The 21,812-nt window shown below is 47.7% G+C and overlaps 1 protein-coding gene and 1 pseudogene across 11 annotated transcripts in view; one reads left to right on the top strand and one right to left on the bottom strand.

Annotated features, from left to right (window-relative positions):
* Window positions 1-21,812, top strand: part of LOC121559980 (ELKS/Rab6-interacting/CAST family member 1-like) — a 507,203-nt gene that overhangs the window by 115,195 nt on the left and 370,196 nt on the right. For all 11 annotated transcript variants that reach the window (XM_045213525.1, XM_045213520.1, XM_045213519.1 and 8 more), the window contains exons 4-6: window positions 13,037-13,201; window positions 14,030-14,156; window positions 14,301-14,428. In XM_045213525.1, coding sequence (XP_045069460.1) covers window positions 13,037-13,201; window positions 14,030-14,156; window positions 14,301-14,428 — 420 coding nt within the window. The remainder of the gene's footprint in view (window positions 1-13,036; window positions 13,202-14,029; window positions 14,157-14,300; window positions 14,429-21,812) is intronic.
* Window positions 6,948-8,341, bottom strand: LOC121559981 (annotated as a pseudogene).

Here is a 21,812-nt window from a genome sequence, read left to right as displayed (position 1 = left end):
ACAGGCCGGGTCGGGCTGGCGACGCGCACCGTAGGCTTGGTGCGAGTGGCAGGAACAGGCCGGGCCGGGCTGGCGACGCACACCGTAGGCTTGATGCGAGGGACAGGAACAGGCCGGGCCGGGCTGGCGACGCGCACCGTAGGCTTGGTGCGAGGAGCAGGCACAGGCCGGGCCGGTTGGCGACGCGCACCATTGGCTTGGTGCGGGGAGCAGGAACAGGCCGGGCCGGGCTGGCGACGCGCACCGTAGGCTTGGTGCGAGTGGCAGGAACAGGCCGGGCCGGGCTGGCGACGCGCACCGTAGGCTTGGTGCGAGTGGCAGGAACAGGCCGGGCTGGCGACGCACACCGTAGGCTTGATGCGAGGGACAGGAACAGGCCGGGCCGGGCTGGCGACGCGCACCGTAGGCTTGGTGCGAGGAGCAGGCACAGGCCGGGCCGGGCTGGCGACGCGCACCATTGGCTTGGTGCGGGGAGCAGGAACAGGCCGGGCCGGGCTGGCGACGCGCACCGTAGGCTTGGTGCGAGGGACAGGAACAGGCCGGGCCGGGCTGGCGACGCGCACCGTAGGCTTGGTGCGAGTGGCAGGAACAGGCCGGGCCGGGCTGGCGACGCGCACCGTAGGCTTGGTGCGAGTGGCAGGAACAGGCCGGGCCGGGCTGGCGACGCGCACCGTAGGCTTGGTGCGAGGGGCAGGAACAGGCCGGGCCGGGCTGGCGACGCGCACCATCAACTTAGTGCGGGGAGCAGGAACGGGCCGGACCGGACTGGTGACGCACACCACTTGCTTGGTGTGAGGAGCGGGACTGGGTTTCGGCTAACCCTCCGCTCCCTCAGCTGCCTACACAGTTCCTCTCGCCGTGCCTCTACTCTCACCCTCTCCCCTTATCGCCTCCAGTAGCTCCACCCTCTGAACCACTAACTCCTGCTCCCTCTGGACCACTAGCCCCCTTATCCTGGTGGCCTCTCACCTAACCTCCTAATCGCCCTGTAGCTGCCTCCTGCTGCCCCGTCGCCCATGCCGTGTGCCCCCCCTAAAAATGTTTTGGGGTTGCCTCTCGTCCGTCCGACGACGACCCTGTTGACGCCGTTGCTCCTCTCTCCGTCGCGCCTCTACCGTCTCCTTCCATGGACGGCGATCCATCCCGGCCTGGATTTCCTCCCAGGTCCAGGACCCCTGCCCGTCCATTATCTGCTCCCACGTCCAGGCTGCCTGCTCCTGGACACGCTGCTTGGTCCTGGTATGGTGGGATCTTACATTTACATTTACATTTACGTCATTTAGCAGACGGAGTAGACCAAGGCGCAGCGTTGAAGGCAAACATACTTTATTAACCAAAGTGAGAAACACGAACAAAACAACAAACGATAACGTGACGTCCTAGGTTAACCCTCCCGTTGTCCTAGGGTCAAAATGACCCGCCACTGTGTTGAACCAACTTTATTAAATTTTTATCTTTTTGGGATCATTTGTGAGAAGGAGGCAGTGAGACTTTAAAGAAAGTATCACTGCCTCCTTCTCACAAATGATCCAAAAAATATAAAAATTAAATAAAGTTGGTTCAACACAGTGGCGGGTCATTTTGACCCTAGGACAACGGGAGGGTTAAACAACCAACACGGAACAAACAAACTTGAACAAGATCCCACAACACCTGTGGGAACACAGCCTGTCTTAATATGGCTCCCAATCAGAGACAACCAGCCACAGCTGACACTCGTTGCCTCTGATTGGGAACCACTCTGGCCAACATAGAAATACCATACTAGACTGTGAACATAGAATAACAACACATAGAATCTACACACCCTGGCTCAACATATAGAGTCCCCAGAGCCAGGGTGTGACAGGTATACCTCCAATTGACTCAAATGATGTCAATTAGCCTATCAGAAGCTTCTAAAGCCATGACATCATTTTCTGGAATTTTCCAAGCTGGTTAAAGGCACAGTCAACATAGTGTATGTAAACTTCTGACCCACTGGAATTGTGATACAGTGAATTATAAGTGAAATAATCTGTCTGTAAACAATTGTTGGAAAAATTACTTGTGTCATGCACAAAGTAGATGTCCTAACCGACTTCCAAAACTATAGTTTGTTAACAAGAAATGTGTGGAGTAGTTGAAAAACAAGTTTTAATGACTCCAACCTAAATGTATGTAAACTTCCGACTTCAACAGTAGATGGGTGGTGTTGAATGGAGTTGAAGGATGGGACTAATAACAACTAACAACAACTAATAACAACAAGATAACTAATGTAAAGCATACTGTGTCCATAATAAGTATATAGGTTATAGGTTGAGAGCTTTTGTGAAAGAGCACAGTTAGAAAGATATGGCATATAGAAGCAAACCGGATGGACATCATGAAAATGATCGGAGAGGTTGAGGGTAGAGGAAGTTCAGGAGTAAAAACAAACAAAATAGAATTATTGTAAAATTGACTGTGTCTATAAAATGTATATAGTAGGGGTGTAACGATCCATCTACTACATCGATGTATCGATTTATATTCCTATGATCCAACTACATCGATCTGTGCTCGGCGAGTTGGCCTTTTGGACAACATATATCAATCTAACATCGTTTTAAAATGTAATAAATCGATTGTATCGATACTAGGAAATAACCCATTGGATTTAAGCACGTCAGACTTTATATGGATGTTTTTTCTTAGCACTTTTAATGATAAAGGCTTTAAACATTACTCGATTCAGTCTGCCTATCCGTGACGTCATCGCCCGCGCCAGCAGCAGCGCAAAGGCGCAAAGACAACAAAACATAGCATGGCGGACGACAGAGGAGAAGCCGACGAGCGAGAAATTATCAAGCCACCATTGCGGTCCTTACAAGAAACAGGAATCTAGGAAACTTCACCTGCACTGTCCAGTATCCAGGTATTTATTTCAGTCACACTGGTTGAATTTTTGGCTAAAAGGTTACTGAATCGATTTCAAGTCACTGAATCGTTTCGGATCGTATCGTTCTAAATGAACCAATATCGTCCTTGAATCGTATCGACAACCACGAATCGTGATACAAATCGAATCGTTGTTAAAACGAATCGTTACACTCCTAGTATATAGTATGTATAAGCAGGAAGTAGAGGCCTAAGCATTGTTGTTCACTAGTTTACTCCAATTCGGGAAGGGGTGGTGGTGTTGGAAAGTAATAAAGGGAAATATATTTTAAAAAAGGATATGTATATATACAGTGGGGAGAACAAGTATTTGATACACTGCCGATTTTGCAGGTTTTCCTGCTTACAAAGCATGTAGAGGTCTGTAATTTTTATCATAGGTACACTTCAGCTGTGAGAGACGGAATCTAAAACAAAAATCCAGAAAATCCATTGTATGATTTTTAAGTAATTAATTAGCATTAATTAGCACCTGTTTGAACTTGTTACCTGTATAAAAGACAACTGTCCACACACTCAATCAAACAGACTCCAACCTCTCCACAATGGCCAAGACCAGAGAGCTGTGTAAGGACATCAGGGATAAAATTGTAGACCTGCACAAGGCTGGGATGGGCTACAGGACAATAGGCAAGCAGCTTGGTGAGAAGGCAACAACTGTTGGCGCAATTATTAGAAAATGGAAGAAGTTCAAGATGACGGTCAATCACCCCTCGGTCTGGGGCTCCATGCAAGATCTCACCTCGTGGGGCATCAATGATCATGAGGAAGGTGAGGGATCAGCCCAGAACTACACGGCAGGACCTGGTCAATGACCTGAAGAGAGCTGGGACCACAGTCTCAAAGAAAACCATTAGTAACACACTACGCCGTCATGGATTAAAATCCTGCAGCGCACGCAAGGTCCCCCTGCTCAAGCCAGCGCATGTCCAGGCCCGTCTGAAGTTTGCCAATGACCATCTGGATGATCCAGAGGAGGAATGGGAGAAGGTCATGTGGTCTGATGAGACAAAAATAGAGCTTTTTGGTCTAAACTCCACTCGCCGTGTTTGGAGGAAGAAGAAGGATGAGTACAACCCCAAGAACACCATCCCAACCGTGAAGCATGGAGGTGGAAACATCATTCTTTGGGGATGCTTTTCTGCAAAGGGGACAGGACGACTGCACCGTATTGAGGGGAGGATGGATGGGGCCATGTATCGCGAGATCTTGGCCAACAACCTCCTTCCCTCAGTAAGAGCATTGAAGATGGGTCGTGGCTGGGTCTTCCAGCATGACAACGACCCGAAACACACAGCCAGGGCAACTAAGGAGTGGCTCCGTAAGAAGCATCTCAAGGTCCTGGAGTGGCCTAGCCAGTCTCCAGACCTGAACCCAATAGAACATCTTTGGAGAGAGCTGAAAGTCCAAATTGCAGTGTGTGCAAACCTGGTCAAGACCTACAGGAAACGTATGATCTCTGTAATTGCAAACAAAGGTTTCTGTACCAAATATTAAGTTCTGCTTTTCTGATGTATCAAATACTTATGTCATGCAATAAAATGCTAATTAATTACTTAAAAATCATACAATGTGATTTTCTGGATTTTTGTTTTAGGTTCCGTCTCTCACAGCTGAAGTGTACCTATGATAAAAATTACAGACCTCTACATGCTTTGTAAGTAGGAAAACCTGCAAAATCGGCAGTGTATCAAATACAAATTGTTCTCCCCACTGTATGTGTATGTATGTATATGTATATATATATATATATATATATATATATATATATATATATATTTGCGAGAAAAAAAACATATGGGGGATTGGAAGTGATGCAGACAATTACATTGATGGAAGTTACAATCTATCTGCAATATTAAAGCTGATCTACCCCCTAAGAAAACAAAAACACTCCCTCCCCCATCTATCTTTTCTTTCTCCATCTCTCCTCTCATCCTCTCCACACTGCTGATTAATGTTGGATGCAGGGAGAGCGATAGCATCTTTACCTCCTCTGTCTTTCTTTCTCACTCTCTTTCTTTTCATGGGCCTTTCTTTCCTTGAGTTGCGATGCCGCTGGGCATGAAAGTCAATTCAGGGTGAGAAATGATTGCTTTAGCAGCCGAAGGGAAGGAGTGTGTGTGTGTGTGTGTGTGTGTGTGTGTGTGTGTGTGTGGTGTGTGTGTTGTTTGTGTGTGTGTGTGTGTGTAGTATTTGTGTGAAGGGGGTGCTGATCACCTGGTTGTGTGCCTGAGGACACCACAGCTATGCCAGCTGGCACACTAACATTAGTCCAGGTAGCTGTTCTTCTCTGGGTCAGGGAGTGTTGGAGTCAGGTCCCACAGTGAGTCCAGGTAGCCGTTCTTCTCTGGGTCAGGGAGTGTTGGAGTCAGGTCCTGATCCATCCTCTCCTCCTCTGTCCTGTGTGTTATGTGTTGTGTTGTGTGTGTGTGTGTGTGTGTGTGTTTGGTCTTGTCTATGTGTGAATGAGAGAGGCAAAGTCATTCATTCAGCACCACTCACAGATAGCTAATGTTGCTTAGTAACCAGGTCGCCTGTGGAATCATGACAGACTGCCCCCCGTTGTCCTGAGAGAGTGAAAGAGAGAGGGGAGTGAGGATATGTACAACAATACATATTCTAGAATGAGCTCTGTTGAGTATACAGGATATAATACGCAGTGGGTATAAAGGTGAAGTGACCAGTGTACAGTGTCTCTATATACATGGGACAGCAGTGACGACTGTGTATGTGAGTGTGTCTGTGTGTGTGTGTTTATGAGTGAGGGTGCATGTGTGTGTGAGCTTGTGTGTATGTGTTTTTTTGTGATTGAGTGTGTGGGTGTATGTTTACAAAAAGCTCTCTGAGATGCAGGTCAGAGTACAGGGCAGACGGACAGCTATTGATGGCTCTTCAACAGTCTGATGGCCTGATAGAAGCTGTTTCGGAGTCTGTTGGTCTGAGATCTGATGCTCTTGTACCGTCTGCCAGACAGTAGCAGAGTGAACGCTCCGTGGCTGAGGTACCTAATGATCTTCCTGGCCTTCCTTCGACACTGAGGGGTGTAAATGTCCCTGAGGGCAGGCAGCGTGCCCCCGGTGGTCAGGGCCGTGACCAGGGTCTGAGTTTTACTGAGCTCATTGACACAGCCCGTAGCCGTGGTATATTGGCCATATATCACAAACCCCCTAAGGTGCCTTATTGACATTATAAACTGGTTACCGACGTAATTCGAACAGTAAAGGTACATGTTGTCATACCTGTGGTAAACTGTCTGATATAGCACGGCTGTCAGAAAATCAGCGTTCAGGGCTCGAACCACCCAGTTTATAATGAAAACCAACCTTGTGTATAACAAAATGCTGTGTCCAGTTAGACTAGTCGTTCCACTAGATGGCACTGCTGCTGTAGTAAATACAGAGCACAGGAAGAAATACATGTATGTGTCAGAAGGCGACGGTGAAATGCAGTAGGCGAAGTCAAACGCAGGACACAGAGCTTACTGGAAACGTACTTTACTTGAAAGTAACCAGAGAAGAAAACCATCTCCATACAAGGAGGAAAACAGCCCGCACACTAACACTGCCGAAGACGAATACAATAACACACAACACACAATGCACGACAGAGGGTTAAATAGGGGAAACAATACAACATAATGGGGAACAGGTGTACACAATCAGGACAAAACAAGTCAAACACCGAAACATAGATCGGTGGCAGCTAGTACTCCGGGGACGACGAACGCCGAAACCTGCCCGAGCAAGGAGGAGGAGCAGCCTCGGCTGATTCCGTGACAGTATGTCTGGAATATACAGTACAATCAGAACTATACAGTGCAAATTAGAAATATATAAAATACAAAAGGGGGTGCAACTGAATATTAGGAAGGTGTTCCTAATGTTTTGTACACTCAGTGTATATTTTAAATAAAACCTGTGTTACTGTATTTACAACCCTCTTTACAGTACCATCAGAAATATATAACATTTCAAAACATATTTAAAGAAATACACATGAACGTATTTACAACTTTTAACATTTCATCGTTTTTGTAAGAGACTCTCAGATTCCGCTGTCCTTCGTGATACACGGTATGTAGCTTTAAAGCGCAGGTACGACTCCAGGCACCTGATAGCCACGTCATCCACCTCAGGGTCAAACTTGTTAGCGATGAGGTGGTGATGCTGTAGGAGCCACCGGAGATCTCCAGCCCCGTAGACACAAATGGCCCTCCTGGAGACACCCGAGCAGGGTGGATATGGGGCTCCTTTCCTCACATCTCCTTCCAGGGAATGCCACTTCACGATGCGAGCAATGGCGTTCATGTCTGATTCATGGTACTTGATGTGGGAAGGGTTAGATCCTGGCACAGAGGGCATGCGCTGCAGGGTGGCCCACAGGTGTTCATCGGGACTGTAGGTGTCCTTCTCCCACTCCAACAGCGCCCGGACCTCCTGAGACTCCATCACGTGACGGACAAAGGCCCTGGAGACCAGGAAGTAGGCGTTGCCAGAGAACATGGGGGTGCTGATTGGAGGAGGGCTCTTCCTAACGTTCGTCTTGACCACCATGTTGCTGGTGATTTTGTGGTGGAACTGCCATCTGCTGTTTTTATAGTCGTTGGTGGTCTCTGACTCCATGCTGTTTCTCCCGTTCTGCAGCTTGAGGGCCTGAACCATCTCAGCGTTGGTCTTAATGGGGGAAGTCTGATCCACAGGTGTTGATCAGGTACCTCCACTGGACAGGTGACTTCAGGAGATCCTCCATACAGTTCAGATCAGCCTGCACTCTGGACCAGGAGGCGTAGACCACACTCTCTAACTTACTGGCCACAAACACATTAGGCAGACAGGACGCGATAGCCCTCACTGCCGTCCTGAAGTCCTCAGATGACTTCTGGTCGATGTGGACGCAGTACACGTTCTGAGGAGTGTACACGGCACGCAGGAGCCGCTCAAACATCTCGATCCTCTTGTGGACGACCATGGAGTAGGCGATGGGGAACTCCCTTCTCCTCCTGGCTGAGAGGAAGGGTGATAAACCCTCTTTCTGTAACGTACCTCTGACAGTCCTGGAGTCACATTGTGGTAGAACGCCTCTGACAACGGCTGCTGCTTCTTCTTGGTCTTCAGCAGGAGGCTGAGCTGCTCCCTCTCCAGACCCTCCAGGTCTCCCTGGATGATGGCTGAGCAGGCCGGCAGGTCGGCAGCGTAGCCCAGGGGCAGGAGGTCCAGAGCGGGGAGAGGACTCCTGTCAGAGCCCGTTGGGCGTCTGAGAGCGGCCCACAGGAGCAGAGAGACGGATCCACTCAGTAGGATCAGAGATAAGTTCCTGAAGAATCTCTGAGACCTGGACAACCGAACACAAGCCATGTCGGGTATTATCTTTCTATGTCAGGGTTCTCCTCAAAGAATGTAAGAGTTGCGCTGCGCCACCTTGTGGACTGGCTGCTCCACTGTGATTTTTTAAACTTCATTTGTTATCATTTAAGGCCTGGCACCACACCAGTATTTCTTTGCTTTAGACTGCAGGAAATGTCCTCCATCCCGCTGTACTCAGTAGCACCACCTTGTTAAAAAAATCATTGGGAGAACCCTGTATGTGGTATTTTCTTTGTGGTATTAGTATCTATTAACACCACAGCTAAGGAGCAGGAGTTGCACACGGCTGATCAACAGAAGGATGTGTCTCAGCAGCACCTCACAGCTCAAATAGACACACGCTTCTCACACGCCTCAGTTGAAAAGGAAGAGGTGTAATCATTTACTCTAGTGGGCGTGGTCTATGGACATGGCGTATACACTCTAGTGGGTGTGGCTTTACTGTATACACTCTATGGGCGTGGCAGACCAGGGATGAAAAGCTCTGTAGCAGCCTAGTTGTGGTTTGCCCTGTATGTGGCTTGTTTCCTGGTCAGCGTTGTGACACATGCCGGGCGTAAAGTCCTAACATGGCTGAGCCTCTCACGTTAAACAACCGTCTTTCCTCTAGTTTTGAGCTGTGGTTCAAAGCAGCCTCATAAACTTGTTCAGTCAGAAATATGTAGCCGACACATTTTGCACACAATATTTAACATACAGCAGGTTTTTAAAAGACCAAAGCGTTTTGTGTTTTCATTTCATTTTACCGTGGAAAAAATATCACAATACTGGTATTGTCACAGTCCTGTTGACTAACATCCTAGACCTCATGTTACCAGATCTCCTTATACCATTGACATCAGATAGGGACATTATTTGAATATTGAAATTATTTTACTTCCGTTCCATGAATCCTTCATCATTTCACAATGTCACTTTTATACAGTGGCTTGCGAAAGTATTCACCCCCCTTGGCATCTTTCCTATTTTGTTGCCTTACAACCTGGAATTAAAATGGATTTTTTGGGGGTTTGTATCATTTGATTTAGACAAAATGCCTACCACTTTGAAGATGCAAAATATTTTTTATTGTGAAACAAACAAGAAATAAGACAAAAAAACAGAGAACTTGAGCATGCATAACTATTACCCCCCACCCATCTGGCACGTCTGGGCTTTGACTAGGCCATTCCAAGACATTTAAATGTTTCCCCTTAAACCACTGGAGTGTTGCTTTAGCAGTATGCTTAGGGTCATTGCTGCCACCACCATGCTTCATTGTGGGGATGGTGTTCTCGGAGTGATGAGAGGTGTTGGGTTTGCGCCAGACATAGTGTTTTCCTTGATGGCCAAAAAGCTAAATTTTTGTCTCATCTGACCAGAGTACCTTCTTCCATATCTTTGGGGAGTCTCCCACATGCCTTTTTGCGAACACCAAACGCTTATTTTTTTCTTTAAGCAATGGCTTTTTTCTGGCCACTCCATAAAGCCCAGCTCTGTGGAGTGTACGGCTTAAAGTGATCCCATGGACAGATACTCCAATCTCCGCTGTGGAGCTTTGCAGCTCCTTCAGGGTTATCTTTGGTCTCTTTGTTGCCTCTCAGATTAATGCCCTCCTTGCCTGTTCCGTGAGTTGTGGTGGGCGGCCCTCTCTTGGCAGGTTTGTTGTGGTGTCATATTATTTCCATTTTTGAATAATGGATTTAATGGTGCTCCGTGGGATGTTCAAAGTTTCTGATATTTTTTTTATAACCCAACCCTGATCTATACTTCTCCACAACTTTGTCCCTGACCTGTTTGGAGAGCTCCTTGGTCTTCATGGTGCCGCTTGCTTGTTGGTGCCCCTTGCTTAGTGGTGTTGCAGACTCTGGGGCCTTTCAGAACAGGTGTATATATATTCTGCGATCATGTGACAGATCGTGTGACACCTAGATTGCACACAGGTGGACTTAATTTAAGTAATTATGTGACTTCTGAAGGTAATTGGTTGCACCAGATCTTATTTAGGGGCTTCATAGCAAAGGGGGTGAATACATATGCACGCACCACTTTTCCGTTATTTATTTAGTAGAATTTCTTGAAACAAGTAATTTTTTTTATTTCACTTCACCAATTTGGACTATTTTGTGTATGTCCATTACATGAAATCCAAATAAAAATCAATTTAAATTACAGGTTGTAATGCAACAAAATAGGAAAAATGCAAAGGGGGATGAATACTTTTGCAAGGCACTGTACACCCATGTTTTGTCTCGTGTGATACAGGGGTGTGTACAAGTGTACAGGGGTTAGATGACAGCTGTTGATGGTTGAACATTATGTTTTATCACGTCCTGGCCGCAGGTTAATATCCTTGACATGTGACAAACATCCTAGACTCATTTTCCAACTCGTACAGCAACACAGCAACAGTTATTGAGACATGATAAACAAAGGCTGAAATTCAGTTCTAAAAAGTTAATGATTGAAAACCAGTATTATGGCCCTCAGATAGGTACATTATTTGAATATTGAAATAATTGAGTCCTTCTACATGTCACCTCCAGAGCCATATACTGGATTTAGGCCAACTTTTAGAATTCAGAATATTGTTCTAATTCTAGACATTCCGTTTTTTTATTATTGTATTTTACCCCCTTTTTCTCCCCAATTTCATGATTGACAATTGCGATCTTGTCTCATCGCGGCAACTCCCCAACAGGCTCGGGAGAGGCGAAGGTCAAGTCATGCATCCTCCAAAACATGACCCGCCTAACCGCGCTTCTTAACACCCGCCCACTTAACCCGGAAGCCAGTCGCACCAATGTGTCGGAGGAAACGCCTTTCAACTGACGGCCGAAGTCAGCCATACTCATTTACAGACAGGCAGACAGACAGGCACACAAAGCTGAGTAAAAATATATCCATGGATCTGAATACAACATACAATATTCTCTTAGATGTTAAGTCCCCCCATATGATCAACTTTGAGCGATTCTGGACAGGTTCCGACTGACATTTTGGTGTCCAAAGCTCTCTGTGAACACCGTAGGGTCCCGTTCCTTATCAGGCCAGAAAGCTCCGTCTGTCCTCTCTTCATTTCCACTCTCTCAGCGGAGCTGACTTGAAGTGTCGGGTTTCAGAACCCACATTTTCATAGGGAGTGGCATGTCAATTTTTCTGGCCTATAGATGGGTTAGCTGACAACGTCACGAAAACCAGTTCGCCAGCTTGTAGTCCTAAAAAAACAGAAATTAGGTACCGCTGGTTCATTCAGCCATTCCTATGGGGAAATTGAATGTGGTACCGCTGGTTCGTTCAGCCATTCCTATGGGGAAATTGAATGAGGTACCGCTGGTTCGTTCAGCCGTTCCTATGGACAAATTGAATGAGGTACCGCTGGTTCGTTCAGCCATTCCTATGGGGAAATTGAATGAGGTACCGCTGGTTCGTTCAGCCATTCCTATGGGGAAAATGAATGAGGTACCGCTGGTTCGTTCAGCCATTCCTATGGGGAAATTGAATGAGGAAAGAATGGCGTTTAGGAATAAAGGCTGAAAATAAGGCCTGAGGTTAACACAGGTTTAGGAAATCTTATACGTTTTGTTCTATGAGATAATAGCAGTCATTTAAAATGACCTTTATGAATTATGAAGATTGTTTTGATTACATAAATGCTCCAAAATTCACAAAAAGTGCCATTAGCTGTAGGCTTTGTCCAACGAGCCATGACAGAGTTAGTGCCTACAAAAAGACGCCATTACTATTGCTCTCCATGGGGCAGAAGTCCGTGTGTTGTTGTGATTCCGGACGGTCAGATAGCTAGCAAGAATGACAAGAAGCTGCCATGTGGGGAATCGTAGGTGGCTCGTTTCAGCTAGTTTCATCTAGTTCTTGACACCATGTCTTGTTTCGTCTGATGTCACGTCTACGCTAATAGAAAGGGTTGATGGATGGAGAGAGATAAGGAAAGGAAGAGGTGAGAGAGAAGTAGGCCGGACTACAAACTGGAACTGATATGAACGGCAGGAAGATCTGCCCACTAGTAGGCTTGGGCGATATACCGTATCCCGGGGTATTTCCAAATACTGACGGTATGCGCGTGCTACTCCACTGCTTAAGTCTAAATATAAGAAATCTAAGATGTGTCAAATAAGTTATATCCAGCTCAGGGCTCCAGCTATGCGTTTGGTTTGCTAACTTGCTAGCTAAGTGGCTAGATGTCAAGATCAAACTTCTTGGTTACAGCAGAGACATTCAATCCCTTCCTGGATCAAGATCCCTGTTGCCTAAATTGTTCAGTGCAAACAATACATTTAAATTAAATTAAAAAATACGATATTATTTTTGTAATAGCGCCCCTTGTGTGCATTTCCGGTAATACCATATACCGTGGTATGGTAGAGAAACGGTATGACGGTATGAACATCTGGATACCAGCCAACCCACCCACTAGTGTATATTGTTGTTGTCTCCTGTCTGTCAGATGACTGCTGGTGTTGAGATTGAGAAGGAATTGCTCTGGCCTTGATTGGCTGTCTGTGTAGCGTCTACACAGTCTGTTCTGAATGTTGGCCTAACTCTCTCTGTTATGGTTGGATGATGAAGAAACATGATTACTGGGGCAATATGATGATGATGATGATGATTCTAAATATTGGACTGTAACAGTGAAAATAAACATAGTACTCAATGAATACTTCCTCCTTCTGTACACTTGACTTAATTCCTCACTTTCCCATCCTCTCTTCCCTCCTCTCTATCCCCACTCTCTCTCTCTCTCTCCTCAGCACCTCCAGATGACGGTGCAGGCCCTGCAGGATGAGTTGAGGATCCAGAGAGATCTGAACCAGTTGTTCCAGCAGGACTGTAGTGGAGGGAGACCTGGAGAACCTCTGTCATATGAACCCACTGAGGAGAACTTCCACATGCTCCACGCTGAACACCAACGACAGGTCAGGTCTAGTTTCAGAAAGCTTCTCTGAATAGGAGTCCTGATCTAGGATATGTCCATATAATGTAATTCATTATGATCTAAAAGGCTAAACTGATCCTAGATCAGGACTCCTATTCTGAGATGCTTTCTGGATATGGGCCCAGGTCTATGTTCACTTTAAATAAGATAAGAAAACTAGTTTGTCCATTAAGTTTACACAGAATGGAAATGTGTCTTTGGCGCTCTGGTTTACAGTACAAGGATCAAAACTGATATAAAACATACACATTACACACTACACACATTACGCACATTACACACATTACACATTTACATGTCAGTTCATCAGAATCTTATTTAGGATTCTTTACTTTATTCAACTTCATGTTCTTCACACTATTTCATTTCATTTGGCAGAAGACTTTGAATAACTTGAGGCATGCAATGTAATGGACCTAAACTAGTAAAACAGGTATAAAGAACTAACTGACCTCATTTAGAAATATCCCAATCACGTCATGTCATGTTTCCCCTATGGGTATGAATAAAGAGAATCCAATCGAAATCCAGACTAAGTCAATTATTGGATATAAATAAGTTTGATTGAATCTAATCTCTAGGCTAACTAAGTGAATTTAGAAATAACAAAAACATGCTGAGAAGTAGCTTGGATTCAGGAGTTGACATTTACTGAAAGGAGGTGTGTCGTGTTCTCCCATTAAATTGATTGAAATTACCTCTAGGACACAGAGATGAATACAATTTTATTGAATTCAATCTAACCTCTAGGCCAAGGAAAATACAGTTTGGTTGAATTGAGTTGAATTCTATTGATTGCAACCTCCAGGCCAAAGAGTTGTTCCTCCTGAGGAAGACCCTGGAGGAGATGGAGTTGAGGATAGACAGTCAGAAACAGACCCTGGGGGCCAGAGACCAGTCTATCAAGAAACTACTGGAGATGCTGCAGAGCAAAGGTATGGTGGGGATCACACACACACACACACACACACACACACACACACACACACACACACACACACACACACACACACACACACACACACACACACACACACACACACACACTCTTAAAACCATCACTATGGTGTGTATTCCAGGTCTGTCAGCCAAGGCCTCAGAGGAGGACCATGAGAGGACCAGGAGACTGGCTGAGGCTGAGATGCACATCCACCACCTAGACAGTCTACTGGAACAGAAAGACAAGGAGACCAACGCCCTACGAGAGGTGAGGGTGTGGGGGAGAGAGGGAGAGAAGGAGAGGGGAAGAGAGAGAAACGGAGGAGGGGAGGGGAAAGAATTCAATCACTCCATGGTTGTTACAGAGTTCCCCCAGAGTGTCTTCATGTGCAGGTCACTCATGTAAACATCCCACTGTTACCACAGAGCCCCACAGATAACTTCATTAATTACAACTCTACTTCAAGAGCCCTTACAAATGCAACACACTCAAACCTGGGAGCCCCTAGTCAAACTCTAAAGGAATATCCCCCTGCCCGAATCAACCAATAGTGTAAAATACCACCCCTTTACTATACACAGACCTTGCCTTGCCAGAATACCACCCCTTTACTATACACAGACCTTGCCTTGCCAGAACGACAGCAGAGGAGAGAGATAGAGGAGGAGGACAGAGAGTCAGTCTGATCAGCATTCAGACCCACACTCTGACAGGTCGGGAATCTCTTCATTCTCTTGTTCTGTATTCTGGTCAGGCAGTAGCACAGACACCTGTTAACCTCCTCCAGCCTCAGAGCAACTGTAGGACCACTCTGACATCTAGTGGGGAAAGGAGGAACTGTACCAGGTTCACAGCCACGCCAGTGTTTCATAACAGCTTTGGTTATGTCTCGAGAATACATCCACACAGTGCAAATTAAGTATACCCCTGCTAAATAAACGTGATGTTCCACAGTGATGAAAGGGGGGCATGGGTGAAAAAGTTTGGGAAGCTGAGAAAAAGTATTTGTCTTTGTCTTCATGACTGTATTGACCAGACAAGATGCCATGCTGTGAGCCCAGAGCAGCCCTCATTCCACCCTCTGCTAACCATAACCTTTAGGTGATAAAGCTGACCTTACCTGTGTCCAGGGGCAGTCAACACTGCCTAAAGCCCAGGGTTAACCATAACTTTTAGGGATACATACTGACCTTAAACATGATCAGTTTCCAGATGCAGTCTACTCTGGCTACAGCCCAGTTCTAACCATAACCTTTGTATGAAAACTCAATACAGACTGACCTCAAATCAGTGTCTAGAGGCATTCAACTCTGTGTGCCACAGATGTGTTGCCTAGGGGCGCCTCATACACAAGGACAAGGACAGCCCTATCATCTATCCCATAATAACACTGCTTTAGTTCCAGTAGGAATGACTCATCTCCACTGAACCATATTGTTCATGACAGAGAGAGAGAGAGAGAGAGAGAGGGAGGGAGAGAGAGAGAGAGAGAGAGAGAGAGAGAGAGAGAGAGAGAGAGAGAGAGAGAGAGAGACAGAGAGAGAGAGAGGGAGAGAGAGAGACAGAGAGAGAGAGAGGGAGAGAGAGGGAGAGGGAGAGAGAGAGAGAGAGAGAGAGAGAGAGAGAGAGAGAGAGAGAGAGAGAGAGAGAGAGGAGGAGCAGGGAAAGAAGATGTGGTGAGGAAGAAAGCCAGGGATGGAGGGAGGGAGAGAGAGAGGGGGGATGGAGGGAGGGAGAGAGGGGGGATGGAGGGAGGGAGAGAGAGAGCGTTGAGTTAGAGGAGAGCAATAGAGAAAGGGGGAGAGAGGGAGGGAAGGAAACTGTCAGGGAGAGAGAGAGAGAGACATTAAATTCTACAACCACTTAAAAGGAAGCGATCCCCAAACCTTCCATAACAAAGCCATCACCTACAGAGAGATGAACCTGGAGAAGAGTCCCCTAAGCAAGCTGGTCCTGGGGCTCTGTTCACAAACACAAACAGACCCCACAGAGCCCCAGGACAACAACCCAATTAGACCCAACCAAATCATGAGAAAACAAAAAGATCATTACTTGACACATTGGAAAAAATTAACCAAAAAACAGAGCAAACTATAATGCTATTTGGCCCTAAACAGAGAGTACACAGTGGCAGAATACCTGTGACTGACCCAAACTTAAGGAAAGCTTTGACTATGTACAGACTCAGTGAGCATAGCCTTGCTATTGAGAAAGGCCGCCGTAGACAGACCTGGCTCTCAAGAGAAGACAGGCTATGTGCACACTGCCCACAAAATGAGGTGGAAACTGAGCTGCACTTCCTAACCTCCTGCCAAATGTATGACCATATTAGAGACACATATTTCCCTCAGATTACAGAGATCCACAAAGAATTTAAAAAAAAAACCAATTTTGATAAACTCCCATATCTATTGGGTGAAATTCACAGTGTGCCATCACAGCAGCAAGATGTGTGACCTGTTGCCACAAGAAAAGGGCAACCAGTGAAGAACAAACACCATTGTAAATACAACCCATATTTATGTTTATTTATTTTCCCTTTAGTACTTTAACTATTTGCACATAATATGACATTTGAAATGTATTTATTCTTTTGGAACTTTTGTGAGTGTATTGTTTACTGTACATTTTTATTGTTTATTTCACTTTTGTTTATTATCTACTTCACTTGCTTTGGCAATGTTAACATACATACAGTGAGGAGAACAAGTATTTGATACACTGCCGATTTTGCAGGTTTTCTCTACTTACAAAGCATGTAGAGGTCTGTAATTTTTATCATAGGTACACTTCAACTGTGAGAGACGGAATCTAAAACAAAAATCCAGAAAATCACATTGTATGATTTTTAAGTAATTAATTTGCATTTTATTGCATGACATAAGTATTTGATCACCTACCAACCAGTAATAATTCCGGCTCTCACAGACCTGTGTCACACTCTGGCTCTGGGACTCTATATGTTGAGCCAGGGTGTGTGCATTCTATGTGTTCATTTTCTATGTGGGTTGTTCTAGGTTGTCTATGTCTATGTTTGCATGTGTGACTCCCAATCAGAGGCAACGAGTGTCAGCTGTCGGCTGGTTGTCTCTGATTGGGAGCCATATTTAATCTGTATGTTTTCCTTTGGGTGTTGTGGGTTTTTGTTCCTAGTCAGTCATTGTCACTGTGGACTTCACGAATCGTTATTTGTTTTGTTGTTTCGTGTTTCGCTTTAATTAAATAAAGCATCATGTTCGTGCAACACGCTGCGCTTTGGTCTACTCCTTTCCAAGACGATCGTGACAGAAAAACCCACCATACAACGACCAAGCAGCGTGTCCAGGAGCAGGCAGACTGGACATGGGAGGAAGCGCCGGGAAAGGAGATGGAGAGGCTGGCGATGGCCCAGGTGGGCAAAGTGTGGTCCTGGGAGGACATGCTCGGGGGCAAGGGACCTTGGGGTAGGATCAAGGCCCTGGCGAGAGAGGAGCAGCGGCGTCAGCAGTGCCATCGTCGGACGGACGAGAGGCACCCCCAATAATTTTTTAGGGGGGGGCACAGGGCATGGACGACGGGGCTGACGGAGGCAGAGAAGGGGCGTATTCAAAAGGCCACCAGGTTACGGGGGCCACTGGTCAAAGTAGGGAAAGGAGGTTTAGAGGCACGGCGAGAGGTACTGGGGTGTGTTACCAGTCCGGTCCGGCCCGTTCCAGTTCCCGGAGTAGAGCCAGTGGTGTGTGTCCCCAGTACGGTCCGGCCTGTTACGGCCCCTCGCACCAAATGGACGGTGCGCGTCTCCAGCCCGGTCCGGCCTGTTCCTGCCTCTTGCACCAAGCCTACGGTGTGCGTCGCCAGTCCTACCCGGCCTGTTCCTGCTCCACGCACCAAACCTACGGTGTGCGTCGACAGCCCTGCCCGGCCTGTTCCTGCTCCACGCACCAAGTCTACGGTGTGCGTCGACAGCTCTGCCCGGCCTGTTCCTGCTCCTCGCACTAAACCTACGGTGTGCGTCGCCAGCCCAGCCCGGCCTGTCCCTGCTCCACGCACCAAGCCTACGGGGTGCGTCGTCAGCCAAGCCCGGCCTGTTCCTGCTCCTCGCACTAAGCCTACGGTGTGCGTCGCCAGTCCAGCCCGGCCTGTTCCTGCTCCACGCACCAAGTCTACGGTGTGCGTCGACAGCCCTGCCCGGCCTGTTCCTGCTCCACGCGCCAAACATACGGTGTGCGTCGCCAGCCCAGCCTGGCCTGTTCCTGCTCCACGCACCAAGTCTACGGTGTGCGTCGACAGCCCTGCCCGGCCTGTTCCTGCTCCACGCACCAAGTCTACGGTGTGCGTCGACAGCCCTGCCCGGCCTGTTCCTGCTCCACGCACCAAGTCTACGGTGTGCGTCGACAGCCCTGCCCGGCCTGTTCCTGCTCCACGCGCCAAACCTACGGTGTGCGTCGCCAGCCCAGCCCGGCCTGTTCCTGCTCCACGCACCAAGTCTACGGTGTGCGTCGACAGCCCTGCCCGGCCTGTTCCTGCTCCACGCACCAAGTCTACGGTGTGCGTCGCCAGCCCTGCCCGGCCTGTCCCTGCTCCACGCACTAAGCCTACGGGGTGCGTCGCCAGCCCAGCCCGGCCTGTCCCTGCTCCACGCACCAAGCCTACGGGGTGCGTCGCCAGCCCAGCCCGGCCTGTCCCTGCTCCACGCACCAAACCTACGGTGTGCGTCGCCAGCCCAGCCCGGCCTGTCCCTGCTCCACGCACTAAGCCTACGGGGTGCGTCGCCAGCCCAGCCCGGCCTGTCCCTGCTCCACGCACCAAACCTACGGTGTGCGTCGCCAGCCCAGCCCGGCCTGTCCCTGCTCCACGCACTAAGCCTACGGGGGTGCGTCGCCAGCCCAGCCCGGCCTTTCCCTGCTCCACGCACCAAGCCAGGGGTGCGAGTCGTCAGCCTGGTCCAGCCCGTTCCTGCCACTCGCACCAAGCCAGGGTGCGAGTCGTCCAGCCTGGTCCAGCCCGTTCCTGCCACTCGCACCAAGCCAGGGGTGCGAGTCGTCAGCCTGGTTCAGCCCGTTCCTGCTACTCGCACCAAGCCCGGGGTGCGAGTCGTCAGCCTGGTAAGACCGGTCAGCTGCTCCACAACGGAGCGTAAGCAATCCGCTCCGTCAATGTCCAGTCCAGATCCTGCCAGCGGGGTCAGACCGGACCAGGGGCGCTACGGGGGGAATTATGGAGGGGTGGTGGTCAAGGCCGGAGCCGGAGCCGCCTCCGAGGAGGAATGCCCACCCAGCCCTCCCCTGTTTGGGGTTTTGTTAAGACGCGGTCGCAGTCCGCGCCTTTAGGGGGGGGTACTGTCACACTCTGGCTCTGGGACTCTATATGTTGAGCCAGGGTGTGTGCATTCTATGTGTTCATTTTCTATGTGGGTTGTTCTAGGTTGTCTATGTCTATGTTTGCATGTGTGACTCCCAATCAGAGGCAACGAGTGTCAGCTGTCGGCTGGTTGTCTCTGATTGGGAGCCATATTTAATCTGTATGTTTTCCTTTGGGTGTTGTGGGTTTTTGTTCCTAGTCAGTCATTGTCACTGTGGACTTCACGAATCGTTATTTGTTTTGTTGTTTCGTGTTTCGCTTTAATTAAATAAAGCATCATGTTCGTGCAACACGCTGCGCTTTGGTCTACTCCTTTCCAAGACGATCGTGACAACCTGTTAGTTTTTCTTTAAGAAGCCCTCCTATTCTCCACTCATTACCTGTATTAACTGCACCTGTTTGAACTCGTTACCTGTATAAAAGACACCTGTTCACACACTCAATCAAACAGACTCCAACCTCTCCACAATGGCCAAGACCAGAGAACTGTGTAAGGACATCAGGGATAAAATTGTAGACCTGCACAAGGCTGGGATGGGCTACAGGACAATAGGCAAGCAGCTTGGTGAGAAGGCAACAACTGTTGGCGCAATTATTAGAAAATGGAAGAAGTTCAAGATGACGGTCAATCACCCTCGGTCTGGGGCTCCATGCAAGATCTCACCTCGTGGGGCATCAATGATCATGAGGAAGGTGAGGGATCAGCCCAGAACTACACGGCAGGACCTGGTCAATGACCTGAAGAGAGCTGGGACCACAGTCTCAAAGAAAACCTTTAGTAACACACTACGCCGTCATGGATTAAAATCCTGCAGCGCACGCAAGGTCCCCCTGCTCAAGCCAGCGCATGTCCAGGCCCGTCTGAAGTTTGCCAATGACCATCTGGATGATCCAGAGGAGGAATGGGAGAAGGTCATGTGGTCTGATGAGACAAAAATGTAGCTTTTTGGTCTAAACTCCACTCGCCGTGTTTGGAGGAAGAAGAAGGATGAGTACAACCCCAAGAACACCATCCCAACCGTGAAGCATGGAGGTGGAAACATCATTCTTTGGGGATGCTTTTCTGCAAAGGGGACAGGACGACTGCACCGTATTGAGGGGAGGATGGATGGAGCCATGTATCGCGAGATCTTGGCCAACAACCTCCTTCCCTCAGTAAGAGCATTGAAGATGAGTCGTGGCTGGGTCTTCCAGCATGACAACGACCCGAAACACACAGCCATGGCAACTAAGGAGTGGTTCCTTAAGAAGCATCTCAAGGTCCTGGAGTGGCCTAGCCAGTCTCCAGATCTGAACCCAATAGAAAATCTTTGGAGGTAGCTGAAAGTCCGTATTGCCCAGCGACAGCCCCGAAACCTGAAGGATCTGGAGAAGGTCTGTATGGAGGAGTGGGCCAAAATCCCTGCTGCAGTGTGTGCAAACCTGGTCAAGACATACAGGAAACGTATGATCTCTGTAATTGCAAACAAAGGTTTCTGTACCAAATATTAAATTATGCTTTTCTGATGTATCAAATACTTCTGTCATGCAATAAAATGCAAATGAATTACTTAAAAATCAAACAATGTGATTTTCTGGATTTTTGTTTTAGATTCCGTCTCTCGCAGTTGAAGTGTACCTACGATAAAAATTACAGACCTCTACATGCTTTGTAAGCAGTGTATCAAATACTTGTTCTCCCCACTGAATGTTTCCCATGCCAATAAAGCCCTTAAATTGAATTGAATTGAAATTGAATTGAGAGAGAGTGTTGAGTTAGAGAAGAGCAATAGAGAAAGGGGGAGAGAGGGAGGGAAGGAACGTGTCAGGGAGAGACATAGTTTTTGTATTACTTAGAGAACAGCAGTATCTGCTCCAACTCTTTTCTTAGCAGAACAGTTATAAAGCAGTAAACTCATAAAGATCTATCTGACTTCCCTTTAACACGCCTATGAACCCTGTGTGTGTGTGTACATTGCTAACTCCTGAGAAATGAGTCTCACACTGTTTGTGTGTCTGTCTTTTTATTTTATTTTGTACCTTTATTTAACTAGGCAAGTCAGTTAAGAACAAATTCTTATTTACAATGACAGCCTACACCGGCCAAACCCGGACGACTCTGGGCCAATTGTGCGCCGCCCTATGGGACTCCCAATCACGGCCGTTTGTGATACAGCCTGGAATCGAACCAGGGGGTCTGTAGTGACTCCTCAAGCACTGAGATGCAGCGCCTTAGACCGCTGCGCCACTCGGGAGCACACTCTCTCTCTCTCTCTCTCTCTATGGGTTGTATTTACAATGGTGTTTGTTCTTCACTGGTTGCCCTTTTCTT

Source organism: Coregonus clupeaformis, unplaced genomic scaffold (genome assembly GCF_020615455.1).
Source record: "Coregonus clupeaformis isolate EN_2021a unplaced genomic scaffold, ASM2061545v1 scaf0120, whole genome shotgun sequence".
Lineage (NCBI taxonomy): Eukaryota > Metazoa > Chordata > Actinopteri > Salmoniformes > Salmonidae > Coregonus > Coregonus clupeaformis.
The sequence above is the reverse complement of the archived record's forward strand: the minus strand, read 5'-3'. Positions and strand labels throughout refer to the sequence as shown.